The following is a 14145-nucleotide window of genomic DNA, read 5'->3' as shown; positions in this document are numbered from 1 at the left end:
CCCCTGTATTCTTAGATAATCCCCCTTCTTTTCTCGATAGTTTCCTGCTTTGTTAAATCCGGTGCTTTCATTTGGTTGTTTTGTATCACCTTTTGTTTTTAAATATTGTTTTTTGCAAAATGTCTTGGAAGTTGTTACCTACCCCTTTATGTTAGATGAAAAGTAGTGATGGTTGCTGCATTTTTCAATAGCTGTAGCTACATTGCCAATCTTAATTACTACTCAAAGAGTCAAATTCATTGTTACTCAAATTTAGATATTATGTTGGGCGGTTGGCCAGTTAGAGCACCTAAATTATTTTTTTATCTTTTTGACCATCTCTTAGGTGCTAGCAGTAGCAAGAACTCTGGTACAAGAAAAGACAATGGAGCTCATCAAGTCAATGAGAAGGTTGCACCATCATTGTCAGCTTCTCAAGAGACAATATCTAAAGAAAAAACTTCCGGAGCAAGGTGAACATTTAATTAATTTATCTTGTTTTAGTAACTTACATTGATATCCTCTACTAACTATCTAAATATTTACATGTTTTTTCAGCTCTGCAGCCAATGGTCCTACAATTGTAGCTTCTGGAACTATTGGCGGCGTTAGTCCTTCCCCTTCATTTTCTGGAAGTGGAAACAGAATGGGTCCATCTTCTGGTGCTAATAATAATTTGGGAAGTGCTTTGCTTTCTGATTGTTCAAATAAAAGTGCAACAGTTGGTTCTGGAAGTGAATCAAGGCCTTCCTCCAGTAACCACCCAGGGTCGGCACCTGCATCTTCATCAGCTGTCAATTTCTCTTCCTCAGATCCAATACTGGTTCCATCTAATGATTTAAGGAATGCTGGTTCTGTTGGTGCAATAAAACGTGAAGTGGGAAACCTTCTTGAATTAAATGCTGTTAGATCTGCCGAGAACAAATTAACTCCTGGTTAGGTTATTTGATGTTTTCTTGTTTTCATAATTTTTTTGGGTTTTAAAGTTTTCAATGTAATGACGAAGAATTTTCTCCACAACTGTATGCCAGCTTCTGAGAGTGGTAGCTCTTCTGTGCAAGGAAAGATTCAATATAAATCCCAGGTCGTGGCGAAGAATAACCATACTGAGATGCCATCCTCATCAGCAGTAACTCATGGGAGCTCTACAGCTAGTCGACCGTCCTCTAATTATGGTAGCCGGTCACAACAATCAATTGGGGCTCAGAAAGGTAGTATATATCTCTGCAGTTGAACGAGAAAACTGTTGCCTCCTGCATAGTCCCTATCATTTAATGTTTCTTATCACCTTGCACCCCTTTTGTCAAACTAAGTATACACAAGCACGTTCTTTTCAGTAATAAGAATTGTGTGAATCAAGACATGTCAAACTTATATATGCAGAGGGATTGGGCAGCTTTCATGTCCTAATATTTTCCCTTTTCGACTTGGCATATGGTTTTATTTTCTCATTTTTTATGAACAAAGGGTCCCCTGTCCTCCAATTTCCTTGTAATTGTCTTCGTTCTGACTTAATGAATGGATTTCTTCTTTCATGTAAGGTCGTAGTTTTCTTGCTAAGCCATATGTCATGGGAAGATTTGATCGGCAAGACCTAAGAGATTTACAATTTGTTTCTGTTTCCAACAGCAGGTTCTAATAAGGAGTGGAAACCAAAGCAAACAAGTACAATTAATCAGGGTTCTGAACCAGCTAGTGCATCAGCTTCTTCTGCTTCTGCTGAAGTATCTGGGCAGTTACAGTCTGCTTCTAGTGCCCTTGACTCCCAAGAAAATAGTTCAAAACTGCAGAGGAAGCTTGAGGATTTAAATCTTAATCAGCGTCAACATGTCATACTTCCAAATCATATATTTGTGCCCGATTCTGAGAAGAACAAGTTTAGCTTTGGAAGTTTAGGGGTCACTTTTGGAGTTAATTCAAGCTATGTTAATGGCCCAGAGAGTGAAAAGAGTTCTATGCCAATTTCTGAGACATCTCAGTCTATTGAAGAAACTGTGGAGGAGCAGGCCTCAAGGTTGTAATCTTAAATTATGTGCTTTGAAAGGGTAGTTTGTCTTTAGAAACCAATTTTGACGAATTCTATTAAAGTGTAGAAAGAAGATAACATAAAACTATAGAAGTACTTATACTATTTTAATGGAGAGAACAAACACTTTTAATACCTTCTCAGCTGGTGATTCATGTGGTATGACTAGTTTATATAACTAGCCTATCATTGTCTAGGCTTAATTTTTCTAAATCATGAGAAATGAATGTTTGTCCTGGATAATGATGGTGTGCCTACAAGTGACCAGCCTAAAGAAAATTCGTAATTTTGATGCAACAAGTATCTTGTGCTTTCTATTTGCATCTCCAGCTACATATCTGCTGTGTTGTATACCTGTGTTATTGTGGAAAACATTAGAACTTAATTTCCTTTAATTTTTCATCTGTCCTTCTAACTCATTATGTCTTTTACTTCAGCAGTCAAAACACTGCAGTTACTTCTGAGATGGGTGATCATCCTGACCATCCACAATCACCCGCTAATGTACCTGAGAATTTATCATCAAGTGAGGTTGATGGGTCATCTAGTGCTATTCAGGAGTATAATGAGTCCAAGCAAGACACTGCTTTTCCATATGAAGGTCATCAGTACTCAGAAGTGCATACTTCTCCAAACTACAGTTATGGTTATGTGCCCCCAATCTTGGGTAATCAGGCTACACCATTTGACAGTTCCGAGACTCAAACACGTGATATTTCTCGCCTTCCAAGCTTTGTTGTGAGTCCTGCCACCTATATAAATTTTGTTGCCTAGTTTAGCATGCATCTTTGTCACATACAGATTTAAGTTTGATTGTTATCTTGATATAGGTCCATCAACCATTTGATCCAGCTAGTTATTATGCCCCGTTCTATCGCTCAGGCACTGACAGTGATGGTCGTATTTCTCCTTTTTCTCCTGCTGCTAAGTACCATGACAATGTGACATTGCTGGCTGCCCCAAATTCTCAGTCTCCTCAAGAGGTTTGAGCTGATATTAATGCTATTTAAACTAATTCTGATTGATGCACCAAGGCATGATTTTTTGAAAAACTTAATGCCATTTTATGTTTATATGCAGGGAGGTTTGTTGTCCACAGCAGGTCCAACACCACTTGTGACTCAAGCAGCTGGGCTGATGCAAAGCTCAATAGCTGTTACTCAGCAGCCTGTTCCTGTCTTCCGAACACCGAGTGGGGTTCACATTTCCCATTACGCTCCTAACTACATTCACTATGGTCACTATTTTCCCCCATTTTACGTCCCACCTCCAGCAATGCACCAGTTTATGGGTAATGGTGCATTTCCTCAACAGCCTCAGACTAGCACTGTCTATCCACCTCCTGCAGTTGTGGCTGCTCCAGGGATGAAATATCCTCTTCCACAATTTAAACCTGGAACTAATGCAGCAAACCCAACTCACCTTGTAATGGCAAGTACCTATGGAGCATATGGCTCCCCTCCAGCCGGTTATAATCATAGTTCTGCATCACCTGCGGGGAATTCAACCTCTAACGAGGATCTTGGTTCCTCCCAGTTTAAGGAAAATAATGTATACATCAGTGGACAACAGGTTCGCTCCTTCTGACTTCAGCAACTTCGATTTAGTAATTTGTCCAAGAATTTTAATGTTTGAATTTCCTATGAAAGAACCTTCATGTTTAGAAGTTCAATTAAGTTTTGCAAGTTTATCCCCATCTCCTGCAATATAGTTACGAAAAACATGTGCCGCGAAATTTGCTGCTTTTCTTGTGTTTATATTTTAGTTATCAGAACTATCACCTACATTTGATGATAATTATGTTTCGTATTTCCACTGCAGAATGAAGGTTCACCAGTGTGGGTGACTGCACCTGGCCAAGACATTTCCAGTTTACCAACTACTTCATACTACAACATTCCACCTCAGGCTCAGCATGCGTCTTTTAACCCAGCTCAGGCTGGCCACGGCACCTTTGCCAGCATCTATCACCCTCCACAAGCAGTGACAGCTGCAACAGTTCATCCACTGCTACATCAATCCCAGACAATGGCTGGATCAGTTGAAATGGTAGGACCTGGAGGCAATATTTATCAGCAACCTCAGCATGCACAAATCAATTGGTCGGGCAGTTACTGAGGCTGCAATATCTTCCTGACTGCTAAACTAGATATTCGAGTATTCGAGTTCTATCTGGTGATTTTTTTTGGGAAACTCCAAAATATGGTTGGAGTTCCATGTAGACAACATAGCAATTGGCTGCATTTGAGTGTAAGAAACTGGAAATTTGACAATAGGATCATCTGATTGCTTAAGTTGAGGGTATGGAAGGTAGGACACCTGTAACAGATGTTGACCATTAAAGTTAGACAAGTTAGAAACATATGCAGGCCTTATCTTTTCTTTGCTCCTGCTATTTTGTGTTACAATTAATCCCTTTTCATAGCCCCAAGCTTTTTTCCCTCCCTCTTTTGTTAAGGTCCTTGAACTCTATTAAGAGTATTGTTAGGTTGTGAGAAAGGTTTAGTTTGTTGGGGAGAGCTTTTATGTTGCCTCTTGTCTTACCTGTAAAGTGAATTTTGATAGCAAGAAAATTATTACAAAGCTATTATGTTGCTATGGGAAAACTGTATCAATTGTTTCAGATGACCATCACATCTATATTGTTTTGTCATGGTTAATAGGAAAGTGTGGTTTAAGACTAGGAAATGTTTTGATTCTCAATCCTATTGTCTGAGAAAATGTGTATTTATATTTTGTAATTGAATCAAACCTGTAAGAATGACTTTGATTATTGGTTAGGCTGATATGCTTAAAATCAACAAAATGGAAGCTGATCATGCTTGATTCTTGTTGGCACAAACTACCTTATTGAAATAATAGTTGATAATTGTAACTGTGTAAGTTATTGTAATATATAGTGATTTACATGTGACATTTGGTATTATCTAATAACTTTACTAACTCCAATGTGAATCAAGATATATTTAAAACAAATTTATCAAATATGCCCACATTTTTTTAAGGGAACAAGTCTTTTATTTCATAATTTATATCATTCCATATGTTATAAATTTATGATTTGTCAATAAAATATTTAATAATTAAATTTTATATAATAGTTAGTGTATAATTGTAGCAGCCTTTTCCTAATATAGGTTATTTTGGAATTAGGAAGGTTAACAATTGCATTAATAGCATTGTTTAAGGAAAAAATATAAAGTTTATGTTGAAAAATGATGTTTTGAAGGTATTGAAAATGTTAGACTTAGTTTCTTTTTTTTTAGATTTGTTAAACAATGTCCTTTGAGGCTTGAGCATACATTAACCCGGTCCTTTTCATAATACATCATATAATTTTTCTAATCCATGCTCTGGAGACAAATGTTTAAAAAGGTAAAATTACATAGAAAATCTGTTTGTTTAATATCTTCAAATGTGATAATTTTAATTTCTTTCGTGAGTTTACTTATTCATGTATTTTAGTATCTTAGAGTACACATTAGAAAAACACTACATGATATGGTGATATTAAAAATAATGATTAACAATTTAAATTCCAAATACAAAATAAGTAAAACTAATATTTTTGTTCTCCGATTTTATTAATATTTTCAGATTAATTGTGTAACTTTTAGGTGTCAAATTCCCTTTAATTTAAATCTATATTGCTACTTTTTTCTAACTTATAATTAGGTTTGTCATGCTTGGTAACAAAAAATATGTTTATTATGTGACATAGAATAGAGTAATTTAATTATATTTATATATAAGTTAAAAAGAACTTGAATTGATTCTTCTTCTCATATAACGATCAACCTCCTTAAAATAGGTATAGATTGACATGGAAGGTTATGTTCGAGTTTTAAAAGGTCAACAAAAAATTCTTAATATGATTTTCATCTAAAATCAAATCCATATGAAATAAACCATTAATTAAAATCATACCAAAAAGGTGATTGGATGAAAAAGAAAAATCAATAACAAGTTTTTAGAAAATTAACTTGGGATGCTAAGTTAGTTCATTAAAGTGTCTTGAATAACCCAACAAATAAATTACTCATAAAAATCAACAATAAATGTTAGGGAAAGGGAAAGAGTTATGAACCACAAATTCATTGATTGATCTTCAAATCGCCATCAACAATTCCATTTATCCTTGTTGAGGTTTCCTACTCAAAAGTTGGAGGAAAACAAGAAACTGAAAAGAAGATTAAATATACCCAATGTCCATCTCTATCATTGGACAAATTTTATGGACATGAGGTTTTTTTTGGTTTTCCACTTAAGGGAATCATATTGAGTCGGAAATATTTATAGGTATATTGTGCTAATTCTCCAGCGAATATTTTTTCTATCCATAAGACTCGAACCCAAGACCTTGCTTAAAGGAAATCAAACATGTATCATAATCAACATGGGATTGTTCACATTGAAATACTATCTTGTATGTATTTCAAATATCAATCCACTCTTAAATTAAGATATTACTCATTAAGGGTTTTCCAAAAAGGTTAGATATTCTAAATCAAAAATTTAAAAACAAATATTTTTTCACATGCTATATGTTGGAACACAATAAATAAAATTGGAGGAAAGTTATTTACCTATAAAAGTAAATTAAGTTGGACCTACAAATTATCCAAAAATTTATGTTTTAAAAATAGAAGTATCTATGTATCAAAGGGGAATAGAAGCTGTCTGGTGTGTTAGACAGAGATGGGTGAGGGAGAGAGAGCAAAACCAAAAGAGGAACAACAACAACAACATCATCATGAAGAAGAAGAAGAAGAAGAAGGTTCATTATTTGTAGAGTCTTCTTCAAGATGGAACAATCAGGGGTTTCAGATTCTGCAATTATCAGAGAAACTCATCAATGCAAACCTCAGCACCAAAATAGAAGCTGCCAGAGAAATCAGAAAACTTATTCGAAAATCACCTTCTTCTGCTAAAACCCGCTCCAAGTTTGGTGCTTCTGGTGTTATTCAACCCCTTGTTTTTATGCTCTCTTCTTCCAACCTTGATGCTCGTCAATCTTCCCTCCTTGCCCTTCTCAACCTCGCTGTTCGTAATGAACGGTAGTACTCTAAAATTTATTTCTTTCATCATTTCATGCATCAAGATGATTGCTTTATGTTGACTCTGAAATGGGGTTTTGATAAAATTAATGGGTTTTGTTGGGAATCTGATTTAATTATCGGGTTTGGTTGTTTTCACTTAAGTTTTTATCTCTGCTGTTGTTTTGAGGATGAACTATGCATTAATTTTGTGTTACTATTTTTAGCAGCGATATGTCTCACCATGTTTGCAAGCTAACGGGAAATAGGATGTAAGTAGTTTGTGAGGATTGATAACCTTAGTAATACATTATTATACATTTAAGCTACATGTTCATTTTGAGGGGAATAGAGGGTGAAATCTTAATGTGGTAAGGTAAACTTCAATCAAAGGAGTTATGTTTGGTTAGAGAGTGAAAGGAAGGAAAACAATTCCTGAGAGTAATGTTTCGTTAGGATCCAATTGCAAGGTATGAGACTTGAGTCCACATTCATGGCATCACATTCCCAAGAATGTGCTAAAAAACATTCCTTCTAACAAACACCCCATAAAAGTTGCTTAATAATTCGTTGATTGTTAAGTGGATACCAAACAAAACCTTCGATAAATTACATGGAAAATTTTGTTGTTAATCCACATCTTCCCACCTACAGTTATGTCCTTGATGAACCAACATTTATGATGTAGAATCATGGAGGGATACTCGCCATGTAGATAGATTACTTACAAGGTTATGTTTGGTTTGTTAGTAATAAGGGGGTTGATTATTAAAAGAAAGAGAAAAAATTAGCTGAGCAATTTGTTGGGAAATTAGGGGAGCCAAACACACGGGGGACAATCTCCATGAACAAGCTAAGTGAGAACCACACAATTAGTCTGGGGATCACATCCAACCCAAAATCTCAAGGGGTTGTTTGAGACTTCAATATACCTTGCATCTTATGTTTCCTGTGGTTGATTTTGATGACCTGAGCTCAAAAGTTGCGTGAAGTCTTATTAAAAACACAACTTACTCTCCTAATGTAGAGTGCTGGAAATGTAGAAGCTAAAATTACTTAATTTGCATGTCATTGAAACAAGGCATATGAAATAACCACTCGGTAGTCTTTATTTGTTGTCCCTCCGTTTTGTTTTTTGACAAACAATTAGTGAACATAAAATTTGATGTAGTGCAATACATCTGCCCATTAATCATTTTTTTTCATTCCCTTCATGATTTGGTTAATGAATTTTTAATGACTACCCTTTGTTAGTAAGAAAAATGAGATCCAGGGTTCTTGTTTTAGGGTGCAATTGATTGATACTAAATGTTTGGGTCATTATTGATATTGCACTTGAGTCTCATTCTTGTGTCGGAGTATGAGTACTTTCTCAATTGGCCTTTTAAACTGAAGGTTCTAGTGTCGTTAATCTCTTTCATGACTATTCAGAAACTTTCTTAATATGAATTGGATGTTGATTTTACAGTGATACTGCATTGATGATTGAGAACCAATTGTCAATAATAGATCCAGTCTGAATGTATGATCATCAATATAACTATATCAGTGCTTCTACGTATCTTTGATTACCAAGTTTCCTGATTTATTGATGACTAAAGGAAGACATTTTTGCTGTGTGTCTGTCTGTATTTCCCTCCTATTTCAACTCTAGCAAAATGCATGTTTACTGGATACATTATGATTGCTAAATGAGGTTGAAGCACTCTGCACTTTATTTAGACATGTCTCACTACTCTCTTTGTTCTTATTACTTTGTGATTTTATGCTATGGTTCCTTCTCTTCAGTCTTCACTTATCTTTTATGAGTCATGTTTTGATTTCATTTAGCTCTTTTTTTGACATTTTGGAGTTCATATTTTTTAGAAACAAGGTCAAGATAGTGACAGCTGGTGCTGTTCCTCCTCTGGTGGAGCTTCTCAAGAGGCAAAATAGCAGTATAAAGGAATTAGCAACAGCGGCAATCTTGACACTCTCAGCTGCTGAACTCAACAAGCCTATTATTGCTGCTTCTGGAGCTGCACCTCTCCTTGTTCAGATTCTCAACTCTGGAAGTGTTCAAGGCAAAGTTGATGCTGTTACAGCCCTCCATAATCTTTCCACCAGCATAGAGAATTCCACTGAACTTCTTGATGCTAGTGCTGTTTCCCCTCTTATCAATCTCCTCAAAGAGTGCAAGAAGTATTCCAAGTTTGCAGAAAAAGCTACATCACTACTCGAAATCCTTTCCAACTCTGAAGAGGGACGAATCAATATCACAGTTGCAGATGGTGGAATCTTAACCTTAGTAGAGACAGTTGAAGATGGATCACTCGTTAGCACTGAGCATGCTGTTGGAACTTTGCTATCCTTATGCCTAAGCTGCCGCGACAAATACCGGGAACTGATTCTTAAAGAAGGAGCAATCCCGGGTCTATTACGACTGACAGTGGATGGCACAGTTGAAGCTCAAAATCGAGCCCGCAGGCTTCTGGATTTGCTCAGAGATTCTCCACCACAAAAAAGAATAACCAACTCAGTTTTTGAGAAATAGCTAAAGACATCGCTGAACGGGTAGATGGAATAGATAATGCTGCTGAAACTGCCAAAAGGTTATTGCATGGTATGGTTCAAAGGAGTATGGAACATAGCATGAACTGCATTCAACATAGTGCTACATCTTGACTCCTGTGATTCCCTCCACTTGATGTTATACCTTTTTGCTCAACAAGTGAATGTGGACCATTTAGTTTTAAATCTGTATATATAGTTTCTGTTTTAGATCACCATTGGAAGCTAGTTTAAACTGCTCTTCATATCTGGTGTAATGATATTTGCCAAACTAACTTTGATTGATCCATTGACATCATGAGCCATGACTCATAATTTTATTGTATACCTTGACATGACATGAATAGAGGATAGATACTGTCCATTATATTCTTTCTTTATCCCCTTCATATTGAGCTATAAAAGCTTCTTTTGTGGAGTAGGTGAATTATATTATATATTTAAAATGATTACATAATCTTTTGTGTTGCACGACTCTTATATTTTAAGTGATGAAATACCAATTACAAATTGGTCTATACCCTGTTTACATGATATAGTTATTATATACTTCAGTTGATTTTTTTTGTACAAACTGAAAAGAGAGTTGCACATGACATGTTACATTTTTTTCTTAGAAGATAGAGATCATTAAAGTTAGCTCATGATGGAAATTAAAACTATCTGATCCAATCTCCAAACCCTTCTCAAACATTTATTAAGTTAGCTAGAACATGACTGTAATAAATGGCGAATAATGATATATCCTCTACTAATATTCATACCCATAAGAAAATGACATATGTTACTTGCAAATCAATCATTAATAATAAAGTATTATGTCACTTTTTCATGGGTAGAATGATTTTGTAGGATGATATATCATTTTACATAAATAGCAAAAACTATTTTGAAATACATATATGGAAAAAATGAACTGATCTAAAGACAGTAAATTGAAAAGTAGTAAAAATATGTCCAAAAAATGAAAAAATAACTAGGCAAAATTATTATTTTCTCAAAGAAAAAAGTAAGTAGATGATAGAAACTACGAATCTTGAGTTGAAAATAGTACATTTTTGTCCATTGTCGGTGACAGCGTATTATAAGCATTGTCACGATGGAGCAAATTAGTCCTTCCCATGATGACATTATTAAGAAGTTAAATATTATCCATCAACCCCGGCGTAGGGTGCGCATTACGCCACTCACTTCTCACCTTCCTCTATCACTCTCACTCTTCTCTTTCCTTTTTTATATTTTTATTTTTCTATTTTCAACTTTTAATTAATTAAAAACAACAACTGTTTTTTGAGCTTACAAGAAGCACATCATAGCCCAAGAGTTTTTGTGTTTTAGTCAGAGAAAAGAAAGATAGTGTCTTACTCAGTGATGCACTTGTGCACTGTGCTTGATTTCTCATCTTTTTAGATAACAACACCAACAGGTTTGTCACTAATTCTTCGTTTAGATCTTGCAATTTTGGATAAATGGGTATTCTTTCACTTTCAAATAGTTAGCTACAGATCTTAAATTTCATTGCTTTCTGTTACTGAAAAATAGAACAATTAAAAATGCAAGCTTGAACTCTGGTTGCTATTTTATTCCATTTTAGTTTACTGGGTATCATTGTTTTTTTCATGTTTATGTAGGATATATATCTTGTGGTTGATCTAATCATCAATAGAAATGTTGGGTCGGTATGCATTTTCGAGAACTGGAAATTTCAGACCGGAGAATTTAGGTCAAAATGCAATGGCCATGATTGGGAATGTTTGCTTCTCAATGTTTGTTGTTGGGGTTTTGGTCTTTACTATTTTGGCTGCAACTTATGAACCAGATGATCCTCTTTTCCACCCTTCATCAAAGATAACCACTTTCCTCACTTCCAAATCCAATGCCACCTTTAAGTCTGACAACACTGTTGTTAAAACTGGGGAGGATTTCATGGCTACCAATGAAACTATATTTGGCAATGTTATTAACATGACTGATGTTGATAACTCGGTCGTGAACGATTTCGTTGAAGCTGCTGCCGCCGAATGTGAGAGCAATGGCCCTATTGATTGTAAGGACCCTGAGGTGTTTCATACCATGATGAAGGCTACTATTGAGAAGTTTCAGGATATCCATTTTTACCGGTTTGGGAAACCTGTTCCCGGCTCGAGTGATAGTACTTGCGATATGGCATGGCGGTTTAGGCCCAAGGAAGGGAAGTCAGCTGCATTTTATAAGGATTATAGGAGGTTTGTGATTAATAGGTCTGAAAACTGTACACTTAGTATTGTTAGCATAGGGGAATACCATACCGGTAAGAATGCGAGGAAGAGGAAGAAGCATCAGAAAGCTGGGCTTGAGAAGAAGCAAGTAAAAGGCAATAATGTGAATTCATTGCCTGTAGTTGGAGAGGTTGTTAATGACAGCCTTCCTGTAGTTGAATCCGAAAGCTCCTTTAGTCATGATAAATACTTGATCTATGTGGGTGGTGGAGATAGGTGTAAGAGCATGGATCACTACTTGTGGAGTTTCTTGTGTGCTCTTGGTGAGGCTCAGTATCTCAACCGAACATTGGTTATGGATTTGAGCATATGCCTGTCTTCGATTTACACCTCATCGAAGCAAGATGAGGAAGGCAAAGATTTCAGGTTTTACTTCGATTTTGAGCATTTAAAGGAGGCGGGATCTGTGTTGGACAAGGAACAGTTTTGGGCAGATTGGGAAAGGTGGCAAAAAAAAGATGGGATGAATCAACATATTGTGGAAGATTACAGGGTCACACCGATGAAACTTATGGATGTGAAGGATTCTTTAATTATGAGAAAGTTTGGATCTGTTGAACCTGATAACTACTGGTATAGAGTCTGCGAAGGAGAGACTGAATCTGTTGTTCAAAGGCCATGGCATTTGGTATGGAAATCAAGACGGTTGATGGATATAGTTTCAGCAATAGCTTCAAAGTTAAATTGGGACTACGATTCTGTTCATGTTGTGAGAGGGGAAAAGGCAAGGAACAAGGAGCTTTGGCCTAATCTTGATGCACATACCTCCCCTGATGCACTTCTCTCAACCTTGCGCGACAAGGTAGACGAAGGAAGGAACCTCTACATAGCAACAAATGAACCTGATACATCTTTCTTTGATCCTCTGAAAGATAAGTATACCACTCATTTCCTTGACGAGTATAGCGATCTTTGGGATGAAAATAGTGAATGGTACTCTGAGACAACAAAACTCAATAATGGTGTTCCGGTGGAATTTGATGGTTACATGAGAGCATCCATTGATACAGAAGTGTTATTGGGAGGTAAAAAGCAGATTGAAACTTTCAACGATTTGACCAGTGATTGCAAGGATGGTATTAATACATGTAACGTTGCAACAAACTAAATTTCTGTGACATGAAATTTCAATGTTTGATACACTGAAATATACCCACGTGTACTTTTAGCTGTTATTTGTGTTGAATTTAAGAATTTGTAACCTTTATAGTCTTAGCAGTAAGGAGGAAAATGATCAATTTGTATTGTAAGAGTACTTTCTACTTCGAACTTTGTTTCGTGCTTCAAGCCCATATATCTAATTTCTCACGGGGTTGAAACAATAGCCTCTTTTCTGTTTGGGGCGTCTGCTATGTTAGTTTTAGTATTGGATTTGGTTTCGTTATATTATGCATGCAGTAAAAGGACTATTTACACAAGCTGGAATCGCAGAAATTAACAAATTTACATTTATGACAAACAAAACAACACTTCTTTTTCCTCCCTGAATGGGGCTAGGCAGAAGAACTGTTTTAAACATATGTCAAGTTAGCCCTTTTTAATATCAAATTGGGTTTTCCAATTTGTGGGAGAGCAAACCAGAAAGATCAAAACACATTAGAGATTACAATACATAATCACTCTAAAAAGTCAAATAAAAAGGTGCAACTAAATGCTTTTACTTAAAAGTGCTGAATATTATTGTATCACAGCTAAATGGTAGAATACAAACCATTACAAAAATAAAAGGACTTTGTAGATGTATGACTCAGGAATGCCAATGTCACAAGCATTTACTCTGGATGCAAATCAAAGAGAACAAACTCATTCGCCCATTGAAGATGTATCTGGTGAGATGTTCACAAAAATCATACTTTTATAATCACCACAAAGGCATGATTGTTGTCGCTGCCCCTTTTTATGGATGCGATGAGAAACATGCAATTAAATGCAATGGAGTCGCCATCGATGTTTTTTAGAGGGAAAACATGAAAAACCGATTTTTGAAAATATAGTTGGTTCACTCAAAATAGAAATTTAGTTCGGAAGTCGGTTACGGATGAGGAAGGTGTTAGGCACCTCATACCGCCCGTCGTAAAAAACGGTACCTAAATCAGTTATGTGGATATTTATTCAAAACATTTAATCTTACCATCACATCATTAAACAAAATAAAGAGAGAGAAAATAATTCTTTTTTTATTTTTGTGTGCCTGACAGAGAAAAGAAATAACTGCTCCTACGTATCTCTGGCTGCAATAGAGAAATCAAGGCTACGTAGTTCTTTCTAAAATAAGTTTGATTTGATTAAATTATAT

General features: G+C 35.8%; 3 protein-coding genes and 1 long non-coding RNA gene across 8 annotated transcripts in view; all 4 read left to right on the top strand.

The window, feature by feature from the left end:
• Positions 1-4778, top strand: part of LOC109360791 (GBF-interacting protein 1-like) — an 8489-nt gene extending 3711 nt beyond the window's left edge. For 2 of the 5 annotated variants that reach the window (XM_019605916.1, XM_019605913.1), the window contains exons 4-11: positions 326-452; positions 538-914; positions 1011-1190; positions 1609-1993; positions 2443-2743; positions 2836-2988; positions 3086-3577; positions 3827-4778. In XM_019605916.1, coding sequence (XP_019461461.1) covers positions 326-452; positions 538-914; positions 1011-1190; positions 1609-1993; positions 2443-2743; positions 2836-2988; positions 3086-3577; positions 3827-4123 — 2312 coding nt within the window. In that variant the 3' untranslated portion in view covers positions 4124-4778. The remainder of the gene's footprint in view (positions 1-325; positions 453-537; positions 915-1010; positions 1191-1608; positions 1994-2442; positions 2744-2835; positions 2989-3085; positions 3578-3826) is intronic. The other 3 variants (XM_019605917.1, XM_019605914.1, XM_019605915.1) reach the window with 3 other exon arrangements.
• Positions 6671-9978, top strand: LOC109361387 (U-box domain-containing protein 15). Its single transcript, XM_019606887.1, is given in 4 exon segments — positions 6671-7062; positions 8908-9569; positions 9572-9700; positions 9703-9978. Coding segments are annotated over 4 exon segments (1176 nt in total). The 5' UTR covers positions 6671-6703; the 3' UTR covers positions 9729-9978.
• Positions 7069-8692, top strand: LOC109361388. The gene is made up of 2 exons (XR_002109293.1): positions 7069-7277; positions 7311-8692. It is a non-coding gene; the product is annotated as an uncharacterized LOC109361388 (long non-coding RNA).
• Positions 10727-13155, top strand: LOC109360722. The gene is made up of 2 exons (XM_019605790.1): positions 10727-11017; positions 11223-13155. The coding sequence occupies exon 2, from the start codon at positions 11260-11262 to the stop codon at positions 12955-12957; it is 1698 nt and encodes a 565-aa protein (XP_019461335.1). The 5' UTR covers positions 10727-11017; positions 11223-11259; the 3' UTR covers positions 12958-13155.

Source organism: Lupinus angustifolius, chromosome LG11 (assembly GCF_001865875.1).
Source record: "Lupinus angustifolius cultivar Tanjil chromosome LG11, LupAngTanjil_v1.0, whole genome shotgun sequence".
In the NCBI taxonomy this organism is placed as follows: domain Eukaryota; kingdom Viridiplantae; phylum Streptophyta; class Magnoliopsida; order Fabales; family Fabaceae; genus Lupinus; species Lupinus angustifolius.
Note: the sequence above shows the minus strand (reverse complement) of the source record. Positions and strands in the feature narration are given on the sequence as shown.

What these genes read in the sequence shown, in the direction of transcription:
- LOC109360722 (XM_019605790.1), top strand. Translation starts at nt 11,260, where the DNA reads ATGTTGGGTCGGTATGCATTTTCGAGAACTGGAAATTTCAGACCGGAG.